This window comes from Falco biarmicus, chromosome 1 (genome assembly GCF_023638135.1).
Source record: "Falco biarmicus isolate bFalBia1 chromosome 1, bFalBia1.pri, whole genome shotgun sequence".
NCBI lineage: Eukaryota > Metazoa > Chordata > Aves > Falconiformes > Falconidae > Falco > Falco biarmicus.
Genome location: NC_079288.1, coordinates 3,493,559 through 3,517,588, shown reverse-complemented (window position 1 = coordinate 3,517,588; position 24,030 = coordinate 3,493,559). Strand labels below are relative to the sequence as shown.

The following is a 24,030-nucleotide window of genomic DNA, read 5'->3' as shown; positions in this document are numbered from 1 at the left end:
GCTGCCTGATTGTTTCCTATGGGAGGAATCACATCAAATTTTCCTAAATGTTTACAATTTATCAGAATTCTGGTTTGCGATGTGTCAATATGGTGGATGTCTATTTATTAGGTATGTGTATATATATGTGCATGTACATAAAATGTTATACACGCATTCCTATTGTTATGCTATGATGTCTGGAGAAACCCAACCTGATTTCTATATATGTATTGACTTTAATATGTCAGATAGTATAGGCTGTTAATATGAAATATCTTTGCATAACGATTTCACATCTGTCATTACTTTAAAGGCTGAAGAGATATTACAGCATTACGGGTTTCTAATAGATTAAGAAGGCACCATATGTCACACGTTGCCCTGCTTTGCATTTTGATGTGTGTCAAGCAGTGAATAATCCTGCATCTTGTCTGAAGAAAGATGGCACTGGGATAATCTTTTTGTTTGTTTCTTCTAATGGGAGAAGATGATGCTACTAAAAGGAATTCATTGCAATATGGGGGGGCGGGGGGCCGATATACTTTTAAAGGTGAGATTAAAGACAGGGGCTGATGCAGCGGGTAGTAAACCATTCGAGTCGGCGCAGACTTTGAAGATGGAGGTGTTCTTGTCAGCTGTGAACGCCGTGTTTAGGCGTGCAAAATTCAGTAAGAGAAAGCGAAAATAACTCCAGCCTTCTAGTCCTTTCTTCAAAGTATTGCGAAGGGAAGTTTGGCAGGAGCTGGGACAGGAAATTGAAATCTGAATACTATTTTATACTGATAGGGTTAAAGGCCTCTCTTTTACACTGGCACACTTGTTCTTTTATTTGATACTTGAACTCTGAAAATTTTCTGTGACTTTCTAGGGAGAAGGAGGAGCAGCTGACTCGGGTGACAGAGGTACAGAGGCTGCAGGCCCAGCAGGCAGATGCTGCCCTGGAGGAGTTTAAGCGGCAGGTGGAGCTGAACTCAGAAAAAGTCTATGCTGAAATGAAACAGCAGGTGAGAAGGTCACAATGCCAGCCTTTCTGAAACTCTGTCTCAGTAGGATAGCATATTCTGATCTTATAATGCCAGAAACATGCTTCACTTGAGAGTGCTACATCAAAATCTTTCACAATGTAGTGTCTTTGCTAGCAAGTCAAAAAGGGATGTTAGCAGTTGTTTCATCTGTTTAACAAAGGCAGAATTGTCATTGTTATAAAGGTATCTGCGGTTATGATACTGATTAGGGATTTTTCAGGAGTGAGAGTATAAAGTGTTAGTTTATACACCCCCATGGAGCAACGTTTGTAATTTTCCACTTAAATGTCTGTCTCTTCCTACTCTTTTTGGAACGACTCTGTCTTCCCTTAATGAGGTCTTGTAATCAGTTTGAGCCTAAACAGGGGCAGAGCTGTTTTGGCTGCTGGCAGGCCTGTGCGGAGGACAGAAAAATCCCTTTTTCTGTCCCTGAAAAATAGTAGCAGGCCCTTATGTAAAGAGATTTTAGCGTCTTAAATTCCTTATGGAGCAGACAATAGTTAAACCATTGTCCTGGGGGTTTTACAAATGCAGCACAGTAAAGGAAATAAAGAACAAGCGACAGGTGATGAAAAAGAAGGAGAGCGGGGGGAGTTTTTCCTTCGCTTGCTCATGCGGTCAAAATCGCAATACGTGACTCAGGTTCTAGTTCTACCTGACCATATACTCAGTTTGCCAACCTCACCCATCATAACCAAACTCGCTGCTGACAGTAGGATGCTGCAATCAGACTCTAATGGATTTCTAAAGATGCTGCCTTATAACTAAACAAATTCTCTTTTTGTTGTTCTTGTGAAGTTTTCCTTCTGAAAATCTTAAACAAAAGCGAGAAATTAACTAAGGCATTACTGATAGTTTTAAGACCTACGCAAACAGCAAATAATGTAATTTGAAAATTAAAAAAAGCAAGAACAAACATAAAGGCAAGATTTGTTCTGCAAACTAGACCCATAAGGGCAATACAACAAATCCTACAAATTTTAATCACATTTTCTGTGCTGCGAGACTCTCCTCCAACTTCTTCACGATGACTTAAAGTAATGTCTTATTTCTGCTCCAAAAAGGATATGGTCTAATTCTATAAAGACTAATAATAGTTTCATTCACTTAAAAAAGAAAAAATCCAAACTAAAAGAAATATGCAAAATTATTTGGAAAACTTAAAGTAACTTGTCATTTTAAAAAAGACTGCAGGTTTCATTTAGAATATTGCTGTGTTTTGAAAAAATTTGAAAACACATTTTGCTGGACTCCCAAGAATCAGCCACGGGCTTATTTTTTCCCCACTTGCATGCTAAAATATAGAAATAGTAAATTGTATTGTACGATTGAGCAGTACTGTTCTACAGGAACCGAGGTTCAAGGAAATACATCAAAGAAACACTACTGAGGCTGTCTTCATAGCTTTGTCCTTTCTCATTCTTCTGCATGCACATACTCTTTAGATAAATCACCTGTTAGACTGTAACATATTGGAAAATTCTGGTTTTTGTGGTTAGGTGGAATGTATTACAAAACCTGTAGTAGCTATAGCAACACTGGACTTTTAACTACGCTAGAAATACTGGGCTTCTAAAACCGTGTTTTGGTGTGTGGTAAAGTTAATTATGAAAATAAGCAGGATGGGGTCCGGCATTTTCAGTTCTTGTAATCAATATTTGATTCGTTAGTTTGGCTCTGTCGGTTTTTTGCCATCTGCTTCCTATTTTGTCAAGCTTGTGATTATTCAGAGTCACCTGATGCCTGTGATGGGCAAGTGGTACATTTTAAACTGTAAGATCTGCATTTTTTTCCTAATAGAAACTAGCAAAAGGACAAACAATGCATAGGTTATGTCACGGTACTTTAGATTTAGTGTTTCCTGGGTTTGGCAAATAATGATCAAGAGACCTCGCTGTGCTTGTAGGAAATATATGAATGTGACCTAATGAATAAAGCACAAAAGCCCATAGATTTAAAGCATCTTTGCACATGTTTTGACTATTTCGCTTTTTAGAATATTTTCATTCTCTTAAAAAAAAAAAAACCAACCCAACCAAAACCCAAAATAAAAATGCTTAAATAAAGTAACAAGATCTTTTATTTTTCTGGGTTTTGAGCTGAATAAAATGTGGCTATGGACATGCAATTTGACTAAGTTTGGAGGTGGAAGAAATTATCTGTAAAAATATTCATTGAAGTCCCATTTTCTTAAGTAGCAGATAGTAGCGGTGAGGTTCAGAAGCTACTGCAAGGATAACCTGTTCCTTTCTATTCTGTTTTTCCACTTTTGCTCTGGCCAACTATTCCTAGTCCCGTATCTTCCTTTCTTGCTGCAGTATTTTCCAATGAAATGCTCTTCCCACTCCGAGTAATGACTTTTCTCCTCTTTCCCTAGCTTAGAAGTGATGTCCAGGCCGACTGGCAAAGACATCTGTTGAAGACAGAACATTCCCTCAGGCCAAACAGGATTTTGGCTTGTGGTTCAGGAATTCATGCGTTTCTTCTTTTGGTGCAGCAGATGGACTTGCAGCGGCGCTGGTCCTCCTGACAGCTACACCCTTTCCCTCTCTTCTTTAGGGAGACGCTTTATTTGCTGCTCGTGCTGGGACCCAGATCTAAAAGTAATTGATGAGTATGCACCACAGCATAGTACTATATATATGTTCCCCTGGAAACACGCCTGATGCACAGCTAACAGTTGTGCTTTTGATACAAAAGCCTTTGTTAATTGAGTTATGAAACCGCTTCCTTGATGCTGGGTGCTGGAATCTGTGGGACTCATTATTCACAGGCGATGACTATCTTCAGAGAGCTTCACTTGCAGCCAAATAATTCTCTTTTAAGTTATTTTACTGATTTAATGTAAACTTACTTTATATGTGTAGCTTGTGCACTGACTCACACATGATTTCCCTTGAATTTCCACCGGCAATATATTTTTGAGTGAATATATTTGAGTCTTAAATAGATCTAGAAAAAAGTATTCACTTAATTTTGATGGGGTGTTCGCTACTGTTAAGTGAAAAACTGAGCCAATATTTTGTCGTCAGGGAGTGACATGGTATAGGTGATCACTATATCCTGAAGTAACTAATAATCCCGTAGCGATTGAATATTAATTTTCACTGCATACAAATAGTGTTGTTATCATTCTCAGCAAGTTATGCTCACCTCTCTGATGGTTTGCAAACAACTGCAGAAACATCAAAACGTTTCAAGCTATGCCTTTAAAAAAAAATTAAATATTCCCTTTCTTTTACCATGTAGATGGAAAAGGTTGAAGCAGATCTAAGCAGATCAAAATCGCTCCGTGAAAAGCAATCCAAAGAATTCTCCTGGCAATTGGAAGAGCTCAAGCAAAGATATGAGCAACAGGTTGGTCAGTTTGCTCCTTCAGGTGGAGGGGAGGAGGGACGTCTTTCCATGCAGCTGTAGGTTGGTTCCTGTGGCAGGCTTAATCCTGTCCTCGTTGAGCCCTGCTATTCTTTGTATAAAGGCAAAATTTATAGGTGTGCAGAACTTATGTACTGGGGGATGGAGGGGGAAGAGTCTACACACAAAATATTTTTGTTTCCTCATTGCAATCCTGTGTACCTCCGACTCTTTCAGATTGTTTCCCAGGCTTACAGGTGGCAACACCTATTTTCATAATGGCCAGATGAAATTTTTTTAACGCGTTATCTGTTTTTCTTCTTGTCAAGAAACAGCGTTTTATTCTTTTTATCATTTTTAACATGGGGAGTGTTCATATGAATGCTTGTTTTGGCCGGCTGATAACGTTTTTCTTTATTGTAATATAATTTTAGGGTTGGGAAATATTCAGGAAACGTTTGGGTGGAGACAAGAGAGTTGACTTCAGTAATGCTATGCCAGTGTAAAGGGGAAAAAACAGAAATAGAAGTGGACAATTTATTGTATGAAATAGGCTTGAGAGCTACACCACTGAAACAGCCCATCTAACGCTTGGGTAAGGTGGTACTTGGAAACTAAAGTGGTGTCAGTTTGGTAGCACCTGTTAAAGGAGGGAAATATTTTTTTTTTTTTTTTTACTTTATAGCAATGATATGGTTAGTCCGTAAGTTTAAAGGTCTCTCTTATCAATGTTTTTGCGTGGGTATGACTTTACGTTTCCACCAGGGAAATGTAGTTTCATTTCTGTTTTATCTTCTGTGCTGGTCAGAGGATGAAATACTGCAGTTGGCTTGTGGTGTGAGACCTGCTCTGGTCTGGAAGAGGCTTTTTCAAGTGACTAAGGGACAGGATCCCTTGGGTAGGTGTTGAGAGAGACCTTCGCCTGTGCGTGGGAGAAACCACGGTGTGCTTTGTGCCTGGCTGTCTGAATAGAAGAGAGTCTGTTGGTTCAGATCAAAGTATTTTCCTTATCCCCACTCAGAATTCTCAACGTTACTAATTGGGTTCCCACCTGACAAAGGGTGAGAAGCTGTCCTGTGTAATAGTGAGATATGTCGATGCGGGTGTTGTGTTTAGCTGGGAGATGCTATTTCTGATTCTTGTATTTAATGAGTCGGGAGCAGTCTGGGTCACGGAGGTATTGGGGTTTTGTTCCGTGCTCACATCAAAGGTGAGGAAGTTTGTTGTGTCAGTTAGAGGACGTACTGAAGGGAGGACAATGGGAAGTGTTGGGGTTAGTTGGGCGTCCGCCTCGAGGTGGAATTTTTTTATGGAATCTTTATGTTCACATCATTTTAGTGGGACAGTTGGTTCACTTTCTTTTTTTACAGTCCTCATAATTTGTGGTGCGTCCTTAAAGTCCAAAGTAAGCATTTATTTGAAGATTTTGTTCCCAGGTATAGGAACATGATCTATAGAGATAAATACTAATCTACAGTTTCTCAGATGTTATGACGTTCCTGTTCCTACCTGCAAAGGGTTGTTTATTCTTTCAGTATACATGGTAAGAGCTACCAAGCCACAGAAGCAACCTTCTTCTGCCAAATGCTCAGCTGGTTTTGCACACTAAAGGCAAACGACAGTGCCTGGTAGTGTAACAGTTTGGGGTTTATTCGTTTTCTTGTATCGTCATGCCTATTATATTCAGACCTTCTGGAGAATGGATCAAAAAAAACCCAAACCAAGAAATGAATGTGATAGTTACAACTTTTTTGGTGAATCTTTTTACATTGGTATTCTGTAACAATGTTGATATTGTGGGAACCATTAGTGAAAGTGTTTGCCACTAAGAGGTGGTGTTTACTGTTTCACTTTTATTTCATTTAGGGTAGCTACTTTTTACTGTAAGAAAGAACAGCTACACTTGATGAAACATCACTGAAACCCAAGGAAAGGGTTTCAGCACTAAACAACTAAACAATGAGAGCCTCAGAAGAATGTTCAGAGGAATCCTGTTTATGCCCTCTCTTAAAATTTATTTCTTTTCGTACTTCATTTGGAATGTTCTTTGAAAGCTTGTAAACATGAAAACTATGTGACCCTTCCTGTGGATAGCAGTGGGTTATCGTTGGAAGCGGCGTTCTTTTTGTATTGTCATTTCTGCAGCACAAAGCTCCTCCAGCCACAGAGCAGTATGAGCTCAGTTCTTCCACTCTTAACATTTCCTTTCAGAAGTTCCAGCTTGTGTTTCTCTGTATCACACTCTATTTACGCTTCAGAACTTCTAAACCATTTTTGAAGGAGATTTTTCCTTGCCTTGTTTTACTCCATATTTCTTTGGTTCCCCCTTGGGGAGGAATAGACTGATTGAAAGTGTTTAAATCGAGCAGGGAATTGGAATTGGTGCTGCGTTTCAGCAGCGCTCTTGGAGACTTTCAGGCAAGAAACAGACACCCAGCCCCAAACCCGAATACCTTGGCTACCTGAGAGAAGCAGTAATTGCTTTGAGATGTTCTGCTGCAAGTGTCAGAATCTAACTGTCAAATGGAATTTATACACAAAGGGAAAGAAAATTGACCTTCAGATACATTTTGCATAGGTTGGCATGACGAGTGGCAGAGGTAGCTCTGACAGCATACTGGGCAATTCGGTTGCCCGTAAATTTAATCGAGTTGGTAATGAAGAATCAAATTAACTGATGTGTTATCCAGTTCTCCAATCTGAGAAACAGTTTGGAAGGATAGGAACTTCAGTGCTGTGGTTTTCCCTCTCCACATCATATGAACGGTTGCCTGTGCTTCACGGGGCTCTCCTTGAATATTGATCTCGGATTACTGGGGTGAACGTGGACTGTTGGTTGTGGGGCTGAAAGGTTGCTCTGCCTGTAGATCAGACATGCTGATGTATTGTCTATTGATATTTATCTGATATTTATGTTAATAAATAACCTGATACATATTGAGATATATTTTTTTTATTTTCCTTGAAAAAGAATTAGGAAAAAAACATACAAAACCATGGCAGTTACTATTTTGTTAACTTTTTGAATGCTTTGGAATCCATTAGTAAAGTGAAGAAGTAGTTTGGGATCTTGCAGTATTTGGTTTCAGCTGTCACGTGTCGCTCCTGGTTCCAGCTTCATCTGATTCAGTGCCACGTTCTTTTGAAGTATCCACTGAGAACACTCTTGGAGAGAAACTGGTGGCTTTTTTTTTTTTTCTTTAAATATACTTTAGCTCAACTTTGTTCTACTTGCAGCTGTTAGATTTGAAAGTATATTTTGAAGAAAAAAAATAACTCCAGCAGCACCACAGTTCCTATCTGCTGGGAGCAGCTGCTTTCGGCACTTCAAAGCCAGTGGACACCACAGCGAAGGCCTCAGCCTTTCCTGCCTTTGAAATGGTTGCAGTATCTATAGTCGGGCTTTATGGCACCGTCAGCACAGGAAAAAAGGTTGTTTGGTTTTTTGCATCCCCTCCCTTTTTTTCCTTTTTTTTTTTTCCTACTTTCTAATTACATCCTCAGTTTAGCTCAAAATATCTGGGAAGTGTTTCTGCTGAAATCGTTTTCCACAAGCCCAAATGTTTGAGAGAGCGTGTGCCCAAACTTACCACTAGTGGGGTTTAGGCAGGAAAATTTGACAAACAAGCTAATGAGTTTGCTTTTTTTCCCCCCTCCACATCATGTCACTGGGCACTTTCGGAGGGCACGTCTCTCGGGGCAAGCTGCGGTGCCACGGCAGGGTGCTCGTGGCGGAACAGGGCTTCACCCAGGGGCGTTTTGCAGCAGTCAAGTACGTACTCACCTTCATTTCAAGCAGATTTTCATAAATTGCCACAAATGGCATGCTTTCAGTGAACTTCTGGAGGTTGTACTATGTAAATGTCATTAGCTCATCCTTCTTTTTTGAAAGAAATACAGTAATAGATCACTATGAACACTGTTACACCCATTTTTTTTTTTTGCTATAAATAGTTGCTGAAGTGCTGTGACTGCCTAAGTGTGGAAAAAATGGAGATGAAAGATAAGCAAGAGAGCCCAAGTCTATGAAATTTCATTCTCCTAGCAGGTAGAACGCACCATGAAACAGCTGATGGATGACTGGTCGCAGGAGGGTGTTCCTTGCTAGGTTACGGACATACTTCGTGAGATTAGATGCCAACCTGAATGTATAAATAAGCCTTTTGTTTTGGTTCATCTTTTTTTTAACTTGTTTATTCCATTTAAACATAATAATTATTCATGCTTCCATAGCAAAGTGGAAGGCTGTGATGCGATAGCTGAAGAATCTCTCCATATCTCAGGAAATCCTTTCTTGTGACATGTATTGTTGAGTTCTGACTTCTGTAAAACTTGTGAGGGAATAATTAGAGTTTCCGTCTTGTCCTATTTAGGCAAATAGGAAAGAAACAGGACACCTTCAGAAACGTTTTACTGGGTATTTAACAAAATCACTTTGAAATCATGTTAAAGATGAGAAAATAGCCTACCCTTTTAAGTTGGGAGCAAGACGAAGGTGTGGTTGAACTTAAATATGCCTTTTATATGAAAGAAAGAGAGTTAAAAAGTGCAGAATCAGCTGGTTAAAAATGAAAAAAGCATGTCTGTAATCTTACCTGCCAGCAGCAAGGACGAGTATTTGAGGTAGAGTTGGGAAATAGTTCTCCTTTGAGCAGAGGAACGTACTATTAAGAGGAGAGGAAGAATATTCTTTAGATCTTTCTGTATGTTTTCTTTTATAACTTTCTAGTGAGGTTAATTTAAAGAAAAGAATGAAGTTCTCTCAGGTAAAATACGGATTTTGTAATCACAACCATTGCTTTTATACATAAGTGTATATATTTAAAAACAAATACCTTATTCAGTGCTAGCAGCACCATTTAATATTAAGGTTCCAAGCACAATCTCATGCTCGGTTGCTTAAAAATATTCTGAAATGTTGTTTAGATTAACATTTAATGGTTGGGCATCCCCCTTGCCAACTTTTAGCTGTTTAACTTTGTGCCAAGAGATTTCACCGATGTTCGGATGATCAAGGCTGTGATGACACAGTTTTGCTTTTGCTTAGAACTGTAGCCATAGTTCCTTGAAACGCAGGAGATAGGGTGGGTTTGACCTGGGTGTGGTTTTATATTTTTCTCTTAAAGATCTACTCAAGCGTATTTAGGTAATAAACATAGTTTAATTCAGATGTTCAAGGGTTCAGCAGCTAAATGTTCTGAAGAGTCTCGCTGAGAATTTCCAGGTGCTCTCTGGGAAATGGAGCCAGAACAGTCTGTGTGTGAGAGAGTGGTGAAGGGCTGTGACCTTGGGAGAGGCGAAAACACAGCATAGGTGAGGAACAGAGTAAAAGGTGGGGATTAAACATTAAACCACAAAACTGCTGTGACTTAGGGATGGGGCTTGGAGAGGAAGCCCCTCAAGGACAGTAAGTTCTGTCTGTGGAAAGATTTTGTGAGTGGCTCTGAAAGGCAGTGCAGCGGAGTCTAGAGCTGTATTAGTGTCATTTAGTCCCGTGGATCAGGAGCACTGGAGAGGCAGGTCCTGCAGATGGGGTCAGTCGGAGGGCTGGTGTGGACCGAGGGGTGCGTTGAGCATCAGCTGGCTCTTCGAGAGGCACCGTTCCTTATTATCTCCTGCTTTAACTCTGGCCGCTCTGCCTTTCTGCGGTAGGCAGTGGGGAGGATGACTTCTGCATTGCATCAACTGCTTCTGCATTGGATGTGTTGAGTTTACAGTCCTATTGCGTTTATTTGGCATATCGCTTTTAGTTCAATTCATACTCCAGCTGCTGGTCTTCAGAACTGCTACAGACATCATCAGTCTTATCAGAAGAGACAGTCACCAGAGGTGCACCTTAAACTCTGACTCCAGTGCCATGCTCAAGCCTTCAGAGATATTTAGCTGGACACACCAACAGAGATAACAAGCTTAACATTGAGCTCACTCTGTCCCCTTACTTTTTCCCAGTTAAGAGTTCCTGCCACTCCACTTCCATCCTAGCTTTTCTTCTGGCCTTATTCTTCCTTTTCTGTTTCTTCTAACTTCTTTTTGACCAATCCATTACGCACTCGAGTGAAGAAAATGTTTGCAAAGATCTGCTTGAAATACGGTATTCCTCCGACAGACTGATGTTCCTGGCATTTCCTAGCTGTACTTTAAACAGTCCAGTTTTAATCAGAGATTCACGATCCATTTTTAGTGTGCTGGTTTAGGTACAAGGAGAGTCTTTGTAAAAAGCTTTGTTCCTCTCCTCTTTGTCTATAGTCTAAGATAATTGAATTACAGTCCGTTCTTGCGTGGAGGCCAAATGAGCACATTAGCAGAGGCTCTAAATTTTTCATGTCATCAGCAACAAGCTGCATAAATTTCATTTAATAAATTAATCAATCTAGGATGCATAAATGTTTCCTTTGAACCATCCCAATGCGCAGATGAATGCCATTTGCGCAGAGTATCTGAGGAATAGTTTCTTCAATCATCAGCATCAACTTTTCACTTTATGGTATAGCTAAAACTCACAGAAGGGAAAACAATATGAGTTTAACCTCCAAGCAAAGAGCGGCTGGAAATCTTCTCACTGTACCATTGCTGTTTGCAGAATTGTTAAGCAGGCAGATGGGTATTTACACTGTCTCCTTCAGGCATCTAACTTGTGTGTGATTCAGAGTCAAAAGCCTGAGCTCCCTGTATAGTCAATAGAATCAGCTTTGTGGGGAGGAGGGAGAGGGGAGGCGATCGCAGGAACATAAATTGGTGCCTGCAGTAAATAGCAAGTCAGGCTGCCAATGCCTGTGAAGTCAGTTCTGTGTTCAAAGAAGGTCCTTGGATAAACTCTGAATCCCTAAACAAAGGCTATGTACAGTAAATTCTGTACCAGAGCCTGCTACAAACGGGCGTTTGCAGTGACTCGAGGTATATCGGTTTTGAAAGAAGTATTTCTGTTTGCAAACCGCGTTGGCTTTGCCGGAGCAGGTGGGCTGGGGAGTGGGACCTCCTGGCATTTGTCGTGGGCTGAGTGTGATTTAATCATAGGGATGCAACTTCATTTCTAATATGTTGATGCTTTAAAAACAAATTTACTCATGGCAGGAAGACTGGAAAGATTGAGGTGAGGTTTGTGCTGCCCATACTTTAAAAACATTAACGTTCTGAAGGGCCTTTGTAAGTAAAAATGTACAGGTCGGGTATATCATTTTCTATACATGGTGAGACCACTTGGGTATATGGTTGCAGCAGGGAGGATAAATCAATCTGCAGTTTGGCTAAAGGCCAGCTTGTCTCCTTTAGAGAATTTCTTGCAGTTCTTAGTTTGCAATTGAAATAGAGTTATTAGTGGTTGATTATAAGGTGAAGTATAACAGGAAACACAGTCATGCCAATTAAATTATTGCAGTCTGCAATGAAATAGAAAAGAAAATGCATTCGCTGTGCATGTATATTACCCTATATGTATTTGCTGCTTCAGTGGTAATATGTGGTTCCGCACTGATATATTTTTTCACTGTCCCGTTTGCCCTTGGCTCATTACAGCCCTTATATCTTGGGAATATTTTGTGTTCCAAATTATAGCAAAATCTTGAAAAAAAAATGTGTACCTTTTAAAATCCATTTAATTTATCTGCTACAAAGTAGTTCTGGTATGCTCCCTTGCCTTGCAGTGAAGATTCCTCTTTTCTGTCCAAAGTTATTCTAAGCCAAGCCCAGCATAATTAATACTCGATCCTCCAGCCTGTTATATCAGATTACTTTTAGCAGCAGTCTATTTGTGGAGATGGGTAATCCCCATATCCTCGTGAAACACGCACATTTATTTATAGGCTTAGGAGGCAGAAAACACTAGATTTTACCAGAGTTGTTAGTTGGGGATAGATTGCATGTGGTACGCTGCGCTGGGCAGAGGTTAGGGCTGGTTTTGAGCAGAGCAATGATAATGAAGACACCTGATTTACACTCTTAAATGCTTATAAAATACAATGGCTGAAAAATAGACGTGCTGCATGTATGCTGTACGAGTGAGTTTTGTTCGGTTCTTTGGCATGGCATGTGTAACTTATTGGTGGCTTCTCCAGCCCTCAGAAGTTCAGTCACGCCAAAACAGCACTAATAAAATCATCCTGCCATGCAAGACCATGTTCTGTATAGGTGTTACTTACAACATTTCTGGGATTGTGGACATAAATTTACATGAATTTTCATACTCTCGTGTCAAATATTTAATGTAGCAGTTACATTTTTCAAAGAGGTAGTGAGCTAACTGATTTCCTTTCCCTCCTTTGGGGACTATAAAAAGAATTTCAAAGGCATACTTGTTCTTGAGAACAAGCCGAAATTGTTCTAAAATTGAAAAGCCTAAACTTAGTGAGTGATGGAAAAGCAAAAACTGGATAGTAGAAGGTCTCGTCTATATTAGGGACTTTAAAAAGGTATTTGCTGACGTTGATTATGTTACAAGTATTTGGCTTCTGAAAATATCTTCTGCAATCACAGGCTGTTTACTGATCTTTGTTCTTCAGATGTGCAAAGGGAACCAGTGGAGCAGCAGCGTGATTTCGCTGGAGGTCTGTCTTAGCTTGGCTCCCGTTTTAGCAGGTTGCTCTAAAGCACCTCCCCATTCTGGTGCAGTTACATCTGCCTGCGTTAAAGGCCATCGTTCCTCATCATTCCCCAGTCCCTGCGTAGGATGGGCACAAACCACACTGCCAGGTTCGTTTGGCAGTTTGTGTGTATTTATGTGGGTGAATACCAAAAAGCAGCCACAGTTCTCAGATTTGTCTTTTTTAGCTCTTTGTGGAGAATTTTTTCATCTTTTAAAAATTGTTTTCTCTGCAAGAGTAAGGAAATGCTGTTAGATTTCAGTTAAAAGCAGAAACTTAAAAATAAATGCTGTCATTTTGGTGATGGCTTAGTAAATCGGCCCTTGGCTGTTGCGTTGAACATGGTTCTATCACACTGGTTTGGAAGCAGGGTTTTAATTAAAAATTTGTGTAAGAGGTGATCATAATTTTAAAAATAGTTGTCTTGGTAATAGCAGTGTTTCACAGTAAGAACAGCTATATGGGTCGGGCTGTCCCGCTTGGCGTAGTGTCCGGGCCACGGCTGGAGATGGGAGCAGATGTGCAGAGAAGAGAATAAGAGATTTTCATCTTTGGGAGGGCAAGATGAGGAAACATCTAAGCCACAATGAATACAATCTGATTATGGTAATAGGGTGCACACTATTATTTAGTGAATGTTTCTTTTCAGCGTTGCCTCTAATTCCCGTTGTGAATATCATGTTGCTTGTCTGTCTGAAATGTATGGCACCTAAACCTGTCTGTCTTCTGGGCACTTACATACTGGATTTGAGCAGACGTTTTAATGTAATCTGATGAAGTGCTGAGCATCTAGGGGTAGATGAAGAAAGATCTCCACACGATACAGTTTTTAAAGGGGGAGGTTTCGTTATATCATTCATAAAAGGCACTCTTTACCTCAAAGAGGAGACAGAATCCATACTGATTTGTGAAGAAATAATACAATTTTCACGCAGCTCCCTGTGATGAAGAAGCCCTGTTGTTGCTGAGAAACAGCTCGGGGTTTTTTTTCTGTTTGTTGGTATACATAATTTTTTTTTCCTTTTAAAAATACCCAATAACGATACAAGAATGAGAGAGGCAGGAGTGGCAGAGAAGCCGTAGCGCTTGGCAGCCGTTGTGGGGAGAACAGGGGGCTCAGGGAGCTTCACCAGTGCTGTCAGATGGCTGCTCCGTGACTTCACGTTGTTCGACAGGAGAGCATGTTTTGTTGGTTACGAAGGTGGAGTGCTCGTTAGCATTCATCAGCAAAGGTGGGCCTTCTAGGCCTTTGAACTTGAGGGAAGAAAATGCAGGGGTCCCCATCCTTTCTCTCCTCTCCTGGCTCTTCACCTCTGCTCCCTGCCAGAAACCTCTAAAAAGCAAAACTGAACCGTCGTGGGGAATACTTTGCTTTAAGTGGTGAGGGTTTTTTTGTCCTTCAGTGAATTTGGCTTTTATAAAACACCTCCCCTCACGCTGCCGTCCTTTCTCTCCCCAGGTAGCGGTCTGAGGGGGCACCCCTCCTGCGTACGGACCCCTCCCTTTCAGCTCTTTCCACCTCTTACATTCAAAAAAGTTGTTTCTATCACATAAACGTTGTGAGTGAAGAGATTACTAAATGAAGCTGTCACTGCTTTGGTTGGGTGAGCTGGTGGCGTGGATGTGTATGTGTAACTGGCTGCTGAAGCAGGATCTGTCCCATGCCCCCTGCCTTGGCTGCAGTCAAGGAAATGAAAACCTGAAGAACTGCAGATCCCCACCACAAACCGTGTTACCCCAGATCTTACCTGGCACAACCAGCTGAAAATCCAGTAACCGGGAAAAGAAAACGTTTGAGTAAAAAGACCTCTCTTGTTGAGATTTCTTTTTAATCAGGTCTGATTGATGAAAAACTGCTCAACATGTTTTCCCATAACTCAGGGAAAGCCTTTACAGTTATTTTGGGGAGCAAGAATTCCTTCAGTTAGGCACACTGAGGACACTGCCTTGTACGCAAACCATGGGCAGAACCCTGACTCGGAGAACTTTGCGTGAGGATCCCAGGCCCAGTAGAGATAATGTCTGCCTCCTGGGGGGTAACGCCTTCTGGGATGTCAGATGTCTGCTAATGAGCTCTTTAGTATTATTAAATAATGTAGATACGTTAAACCGTAGAATATTGCATCTGTTCTACTTGTTCCGTTTTCGGAAGGATGCTCCTGGCTGCAGTGCATGTTTGCTAGTCAACTCGGAATACACTGATCTGTAGTTTGAGAAAACGCCTTTTTTTTTTTTTTTTCCTTCCTTCCTTATATTTTTGTTTTTTTTTTCTTTTCTTGAACTTTGCTTTAAATTTTAAGCCCCAAAGCCACACGAACAGCTAATATCATTCCAGAATAGACTGCTACAGCTTTAAGATAAGGTGCCGGGTGCTCTCAGCGCACACACAGCTGGCTCCTCCCGTTGGCTTTTTTTTTTCTCATGCTGAAAATTACCCACCATATTCATAAGAGCATTTTTTTCCCTTCTTCTTCTTCTCCTTCCCCCCCTCCCCTCCTTCTCCGAAATCCACCAAAACTGAAGAAAAATCCAAGTGACTGTTCTTAGCAGCTGTGTGGCCCGGAGTTCAGTGGGGAAGCGGCTTCCTGCCGTCCCTATTCATCACCTGCTTCAAAGGCAGCCTGGCTGCTCCAGTGTGCAGGCCAGGTAGGGTGCCATTGTGCGCAGGCGGGGAGGATTAGTATCAAAGCTGCGGCAACCAGGCCCTCGGTCTCAGGCTGCCATTCAGGCTAGCGGGGAGAGGCTAAGACTGGCCAAGGTCACAGCATCCAGTGTGGTGCAGACTGGGAAAGGATCCTGAGAATAGAGGGCTTCTTATGAAATCATGGTGCAAGCTTGCAGCACAGCAGGTGCCCTTCTGGAACACATACATCTGTTTATGTTGGGGTAGCGTAGCTGACAACGGGATAATGGAGCTTTGTTTTTTATAATTTTCTTTCTTTTTTTATTAACAAAAAAAAAAGACAACTGTATGTAAGGCAGCGTTGAAGAATATCGAAGGAAGAGCGTTCGCTTCGGAAATCATAAAGAAATCTTTAAAAGACTTAATTGCTAGGGTGGGGGGGTCGTGTGTGTATACTTACGAAGGGGAGAGCAGGCTGCCTATTAACCATTTAGCATCCTCAGCCCTGCTGGTGAGGAGCAGCAGGGTACGGGGGGACCGTACACAGGATGCGACAATGCAAATTTATTTTTTTTTTTTGTACGCTCCGACATTTGTACCAACAAATTGGTTAAGGATGCGCTGGATTTGCTCAGTTGTCTCCATTGTTGGAATTGTCTGGAGGAATTCTGTCACACTAGCGGTGGCTTTTTAAAAGGTGAGGTAATAGTGACGTAAAAATAAAATTGCCAACTTGATGAAATTAAGGGGAAAATTAAGCTGTAGACGAGTTGTCATGACGACAAGGATGTTCTATTGATGAACTGTACTCCTCACTGTCCAATCAGATAGTGGAGCTGAAGCTGGAGCATGAACAGGAGAAGACGCACCTATTCCAGCAGCACAACGCAGAGAAGGACTGCCTGGTCCGAGACCATGGACGGGAAATCGAGAAACTGGAAAAACAGCTTTGCGCTGCCATGGCAGAGCATGAGAGTAAAACTCAAGAATGCAGGAAACGAGACACACAGGTAATGATCAATAATGTTTGAAAGGCGTATGCTTATTAGAAAATGCTAGTAATTAGTGTTTCCTGTTTGCCAGCATTGTTGGTGATGCACGCTGTGTGAGCATTTGCGAAACTGGCACATAAACGTGATTTCGTTTTTCTTTTTTCTTTTTTTTTTCCGCTTTCCCCCCTCCCTTCCCACTGCTGAATAGGGCTTTAACTGCAAAAACCACAGGTAGCCAGATTAAAAATTCCATGGTGCGCTATAACTCGGCCTATTTATAATCTTGTCTCATTTTCTTTCATGATGGATTTGTTTAAGAAAAAAAGGTATCTGTTCTTCTCCCCCCCCCAGCCCTCACACTCACCCCTCCTTTTCTCCTTCCTGGGCAAATCCATATGAATTATATCTGCTTCATTCGTATGCTCTTTTTTGTTTCAAATCCCTGCAGGTAACTCACAAATGGCTTTATTTCGTTTTGTTCATGTCTTTTTGTTTCAGTTTTGTATTCTAGATTTGCATTGTGTGTCTGGCAACGTATGTCAGATATTTGATAAGATGATGTGGGTTTGGGGTTGCTTACCATCACGTTTTATTTTCCTACACACACCCCTCCCATCCTCCATCTCTGTGGTCACTGTTGGAAGCCATTTGGCAGAATAACCCCCAGCTGGGGTAGCATTTGACTCTTCAAACTTCTGGATGAAATGCACACTGTCAGCATGGAAAACGATCTTTATGAGTTTTCAGTTCAAAAAACATCTTATTGCATTTTTTTCAATGTATTTTGTGAGGATGGCATGGTATATTTTCCTAAGAGCCTATATTAAAAAGGCCTGCAATGGCAATGTTTAAAAAAATTAAGGTGCTTTTGTGGTTTAAAGAGTATTCAGAAAATAATCTTTACTAATCAGCATTAGAATTGCTTATCATGCATGGATTATTTTATACCAAAACTGGACATTTTGGTAAGGCATCTTTAATGACATGTTTTCCGCGCACCACCGCCTTCCCTATGAGGTGTAAGACTGAGGCATTTTCACTTTACTTTCGTGTAGACTAGTAGGCTGTGTCTTTTACTGGCAGCTTTAATGTAGCTAAGTCAAACTGAATATTTAGGGGTTTGTTTATTTATTTATTTATTTTACACAACTCGGACTCAGTCGAAATCTGGCTTAAGTAATTCCGTTGGAAAACTAATGGCTTGTTGGGGGAGGATGAGGGATGTATTGCAGAGCCAGGACTTATTTCTCCATTCCCACCATTATGGTTTTCCAAGGAAAATGAGAGATACTTTTGTGAGAACGCTTGGGAAGAGGATATTCAGGTGGCTTCTGAAAAATTAAACCTTGCCCTTGATTTCCACTTTATTGTAAAAGTGAACAAAGACTGAAATTGTTAAAGGGATTGGGGTTTATCTTTTTTTCTTTGGCCCAAGACAGATGCATCTTAACTTCATAGCACTTTGCGAGTGCCTTTTTCAAAGTTGGATCGTCCTCTCACCTGCATTCCTGGTGGTGTGTTTGTGTACAAAGGCAGAGCTGGAGCACTCAGGTTAAAAAAAGAGGTTTAGAATTAAACAGAATTACTCTGTCCACCCGCCAGCATTCATTGCAGTTAGTGTATTGCTCTGTGTGACGCTGAATGCAAAGGTAGAGGGGCACCATCCTAAGCAAATTCAGAGAACCTGGAGATGTCTTTTAAGTATCTCTCGCTCTTTCGTTCTGTTGTGGGTCGTTTCTGGGGAAGATTGGAGCCCAAAGCTTTGGTTGTGCTTTCTGTTTACAATAGGATATATAATGCTACTACAGGTGCTATGTAGAAAGCTGGAAATTATCGCAGCTACTAGGAAAATCTGAACAGCCTGAATAGCAAAAACTTTGGCCTTTTTACAGAGCTTTTCTTTGTAGTTTGGATATCCCTGTACAGTCATTTGAGCATTGCTGCCATGAGAATGACATGTAAATCAGGGAAGAAAATGCAGTTGCCTTTGACTAGAAGAGCCGTTGTTTATTTAAATTCTAATAAGAATCTATCAGCTTTCAAGGACACATATTTTTTCCATCTTTTGAAAATAAATTGTTTTTCTGTCCTTCCTCTGGTCTTTGTGTTAGAATTCACTTTTGTCTTTGCAGTGAGCTCAACAGACAATACAGGTGTTTCTTATGGAATTATGGCACATATTTTTAATACATTTTTTAATTTTTGCATATGTTTACGAAAATGCGTGTTTTGGACATCTAACGTGACTAATGGCTGATGTGCTTTATGAAACATTTGGCAGTCTCTTAACAAAGATACCACAGTGATTTAATGAGTTTATGTAGACATAGCTTTTTAAGAATCTGTTAAAATTGAACCACGTTTGTCAGTAATTTTTAGGACTGCTTTATATTACAGTGAAGGTGCGATGAAACAGGAGAAGAGGCCATTTTGCTTCGCTAAATGAAATGTAGATTTTCTGGCTATTTCAAAAAAATTTAAATAATAATTATTATTAATCACCTACAAGTAGCTTGGTTTGAAGGACCTGTCTGTTCAGTGTTTGGTGAATGATGTAAAAGCACCGTTATTAAAGGTATTCACTGTTTTTCTTTCTTAAATCCTTTTCCATATGAAAGAGTAACAAATGTTTATCCATATTTCTTACTGTATTGCTAAAGACGGCTGTGACTTGAGTACTGCAGAACAATTTCTTATACTGTTATTGAAAAGATTAATTTTTTTATTGCATAGCCAAGGTCTCTACTTTCACGTAGGTCTTCAGCTACTGTGAAAGATAGTATACAAAACGGTTAGATTTTATTCAGGTAGGAATAAATTTATTAATGCTTTAATCGGAACTAAAGTATACAAATTAAGATTTCAGTGCATTGCCAGATTTTAATCAAATATAAAACAATGTTACTGCTTCCTTGAAATAAAAGCTTAATATATTTTAAGGGAAGGAACTTGAATTAAGTGGATCACCTTTTCTATTGCTGATGAATTTCTGGATAACAATTGCATTCCACTTTAGTTCTTGGATTTATCCATTTCTAGGAGGCTTGCTTTGATTTTTTCACCTAGGGTTGTAATGCTTGGGGAGGAGTAAATTGACATGTAGGTCAATAAAAGTCAAAGCAGTACAAAGGCTTTTATACCATGCTGTGTTCTTGTAGTCTCTTATATCCTATAGGTTTTCTATGAACTGCCATAATATTGTTATTCTTTAAAAAGTAGCTAATAATACAGGATATTTTCTTAAAAGGGTAGTTTTGAATCGCTATTTCTATTTAATTTAGGGTTTTTTATGTTATCTGGATTTTCTTTAGGAGCATTTTTAAGCTACATTTTGGTTGGTTATTTGTTCCCCGCTGTCCTAAATCATTTTTGTTTATACAGTAGTTCCCAAAACAGGGAACTTCTGGGCTGATAGAGGTCTTCCTTTTGTTTTAATAAAAGCAGCCTTGCTACTGAATCGGCGGTTTTTCTAAAGCAGGACTTCTGATCACAGAGAATAATACATCTAGTTTGCTTCTGTGAAATAAGATAGCAAGGGTAGGAATAACTGGTGCCAGATGGGCTGCGGTGCCAGTTGTGCCCTTATATTTTCCCTTTATCTTGTGAATGTCATTCTCTCCCCAGCATCTGACACGTGCCCTCAACCAGCTCAAAGATGATCGTGTTCCAGCTGCTGTACAGAGCTGGATCATTTTCGTGCTTGTTCTTTGACCATTGACCTTTGGGCAAGAAGAAATAAAAATCGTACCCCTGTAACTTCAAATATAGTGCTTTGCACTAAAGCGGGGGGGGGGGGGGGGGGGGGGGAGTTTCCGTGAGGAAACTGAATTCCATTTCCAGGTTCTGTTGGGAGGTAATTGGCAAGTCCACTGTTTTCATCCATTCATAATTGGGTCAAGAGTAGCTTGGACGCTGAAGCACGTTTTGCCAGGATGTGTCACGGAAGTCACGGTGTTTAATTTTAAAATATTATGTTTATGCTCTCAGAAATGAGGCTGCTTTGAGAGAAGATCACTGGTGTTTGGGGTGCCTTAGGGCTCTCGATAAACCATTATTGGTTGGTAAAGGAAAACCTCCAGCAGTTCTGCAGGCATGCAGATGCACACACTAATAGAGGTTGTTAGGGGAAAAAAAAGAAAAAAAAAGAAAAAGAGAAAAAAGCAGGCTGGAGATGGTGAGAAAAGTTAACAAGGTATTTTTCTGTGGCCGAAGTATCCATTTCGTTTTTCCCATCTTGCTTTTTGTATTTTCCGTAACCCACTTAGCCTTTACCATCCCAGTTTGCTTTACCTTCTCAGAAACCAGTGGCTCCTTCCTTGGTGCCCAATGCATGGAGCATCCTTTCACTTCTTTCAGTCTTCCCCTTTTGGAAAATGTCCTTTGCACTTGTAAACAGTGATGTTTCTGCAGCTGTTGCTTTGCACCTGGTTTTGACAGAATTAATTCTGAACTGGTCAAGCCTGTTAACGATAAAGAAAAAAAACACCAAAAAAACCAAGCCAAACCAGTAATGATTGTTATTTTCATTCCAGCGAGTCCTTGGTATATGTTTATGGTTCTGTATAGATAACTACTGTACCAACAAAGCAGGTGGACAGAAGAGATTTATCTTGCCTCCCTATACATAGTCAGGCTGAAGTGGTACTGTGCTGATGTGTTTGTCTGACAGAGAGCTTTACCAACTGTTGACAAGAGAAAATACAGAAAAAATTAATAGAAATACTATATACTTCTTTGATGATGACTGAGCACCCCAACGCACGCACAATTTCTGTCCGTGTGTAAATATTGCTGGAGCAGTAACTTTTTAGTACCATACTATACAGAAGGATTTCAGGAGCATTTGTTTCACAATAGGAGACTTTCTTAAATTTTGATCTGAAAGAGCCTGTTGTTACCGTACAGATCAATCACTGATCAACTCTTCTGTTTCATTTAATTGTTCTAATATTTCCAAATGCTAGCTTCCACAGGGTTATTCTTCCAGTATGAGTGGAAGCAATTGTGTCTGAAGGGTACAGATAGGTGTAGCCCGTGAAACGTTCAGATGTTGATGGTGCTACTGAAATTGCTTTCGAATTCAATTTTGAGTAAATAAATTCTACGACTCGTTTTTTTTTCTTTGACTTTTTTTTCTTTTCTTAATAGAAGATGTCTTTGGCAGGAGAGGAAATGCATTGTTTGCTATGCAGGCTTTCTCTGCAGACAATCTAAATCATGGAGTTGCAATCTAAATATGTTTGTTACATTTTACTTGGAGAGCAGCTGTTGGCCTGACAGTCAAGCTTCTGTAGACAGCCAGCCGTTCCCTTTTAGCCTTTCCTAAACAAAAGCTTTTGGCTATATTGCAGTGTCTTTAATTTACCACCAATCAACCCAGGATAATGAACATGACTGTTGATGTGAAATATTTAAAGTACCAAATATTTGTTGCAGCACTTGTGTGGTTTTCCTTGGTGGTTATTCATAGTCTGCTGACTCAGGGGTGGCGTGGATCCCATTGATGGGGAATATCTACTAAAATCCAGGATCTGATGATGGGTCCTAAAGAGCCATTCACGCTGGGCTCTAACTAGTAGTATTGCTGCGAAGCTGAGAGTTCCATGAAATGGGCAAAGGCACCAGTTTCCCGGGGAAATACTCAAATACTGTCCCAAACTGGGCTCGGGTAATCAACACCGCTCTTTTCCGCTGTACTTGAGTCAGTGTAGAGGGGCTGCGGGAAGAATTTGGGCTGCAGCGTACACGTAATCGTCGAGATTAGAGGAAGCAATGAGCCTTTGCTCTAAAACTGAAGCACGCAGCTCAGGCTCAGGGTTCCCCCCATCAGGGCGAGGGTCTGGGCCCCCCGTGCACCTTCCCCGTCCCTGCTCGGATGAAGCCACCTTGCCACGTTAGTTGTTTTGTGTCAAGCTCTCTGCTTCTGCTTCCCACTTCTAAGCTGCTGCTTCTGTTTGAGATGCCTTTCAAAAGGCTGTTGAACACGCTATAAACATCTGCCACTTCCTCGCTTAATGGAACCATCAAAGTGTTCTCGTGCTGTAGTGGGTGATCATCTATGATCTCTTCCATATTTTTCCTTGACTCTGGCTTTTTACGATAGGACTGAAATTAGATGGAGAGGAATTTATTGCAGAAGATGCGACTGTACTTGCTACTCTGTCCTTTTATACTTCAGGCTCTTTAGCATCTGAAATACTTACTAAAGATGTTTTTGGAAGCCACACATATTGGTGCATAAATTGTCATTTTCTGATTAAAAATGTTAAGTTAGCTTAGGAGAAAACTGACATTTTGTGCTGTCTACAGTGTATGTAAAGGAGAAAGTAGTTGCCATAGAAACTAGCCCATCATATAATATGAACTCTGATTCTGAGATGGAGTTCTCAGCAAAATGGACTTTCTGTTTAGATAATATGAAATTGAGTATGCATGGTAGTTATCATTACCTTGTAATCATTATTTTATATTCTTTTTAGTTTTAATTTTAAATATTGGCAGCTGAAAAAGGGGAGTATGTAATTTCACTTGTGTAAGGGCAGGATGTATATCTTATGGCAGTAATTTTTATTTTATACCCATGCTCCTTGTTTAGGAAAAAGTGATTATTTCCTGTATAGACGTTAATAATTATAGAATAATTGCTCTGACAAAAGATGAGATCAGTCTTGCTCATCAGCAGAACAGAAGGTCTTTATGCCAGTTTTTAACACACAAACTAGGTGTGGCTTTGCATACAGGGTTTGTGTGTGATGGTTGCAAGGAATGATTAACACTAAGAGACAATAATCTATACATGGTGTGGAATTATATTTAAAATTAAAGTTATGTAAAGAAATACTGAAGTCAGAAATTATCAAGTACATGATTAAACACAAAGCAGGTGATAGAAACTGCAGCATTTGAGATGGTGTAATGTAATTTCTAAGCAGAGAGGAGAAAATACTGTGCAGAAGTTGAGACCTCCTGACTCTGCAGAAATGGTCGACTTAACAATGTAAGCTCTTGATTTTGAACTGAAAGGAGCATGCGCCTTCTGTGTGAAGCTCAGTGTATGGCAAGGCCAGACTCTGAAGTTGCTTATTGAAATGACTTTCAGTTGTAAGAATCTAAATCTTCTCTTCTGAATGTAGTTTCTGTGATATTAGATTGTTTTGAATATTAAAACTAATCTGGTTTGGTAAATATCTGCTGTACTGAGAAGAGGATGCTTACTCACAAAGTTCTTTATTAATGTTTTTTTAGCTCTTTTAAAAGTGTTTTTTTAGTGTTATCTTATAATTTGCTTGCGAGAGCTGTTGGATAGAAGGAAGCGAACTTCTCTTAGTCCATGGAATGAGTACAGCAATTTGGAAAACGGCAGTGATGCCTACTTCAAACATTCCACTGAATGGCTGAAGGAACATCCTCTGATGGGAGATCAGGATTCATATTGAAGTGTTTTCACAGCATCATAGAATAATGTGGATTGGAAGGAC

General features: G+C 40.2%; 1 protein-coding gene across 3 annotated transcripts in view; it reads left to right on the top strand.

The window, feature by feature from the left end:
- Window positions 1-24,030, top strand: part of CEP112 (centrosomal protein 112) — a 171,843-nt gene that overhangs the window by 64,699 nt on the left and 83,114 nt on the right. For all 3 annotated transcript variants that reach the window (XM_056330394.1, XM_056330410.1, XM_056330402.1), the window contains 3 exons: window positions 851-986; window positions 4,257-4,364; window positions 16,388-16,570. In XM_056330394.1, the coding sequence (XP_056186369.1) occupies window positions 851-986; window positions 4,257-4,364; window positions 16,388-16,570 (427 nt within the window). The remainder of the gene's footprint in view (window positions 1-850; window positions 987-4,256; window positions 4,365-16,387; window positions 16,571-24,030) is intronic.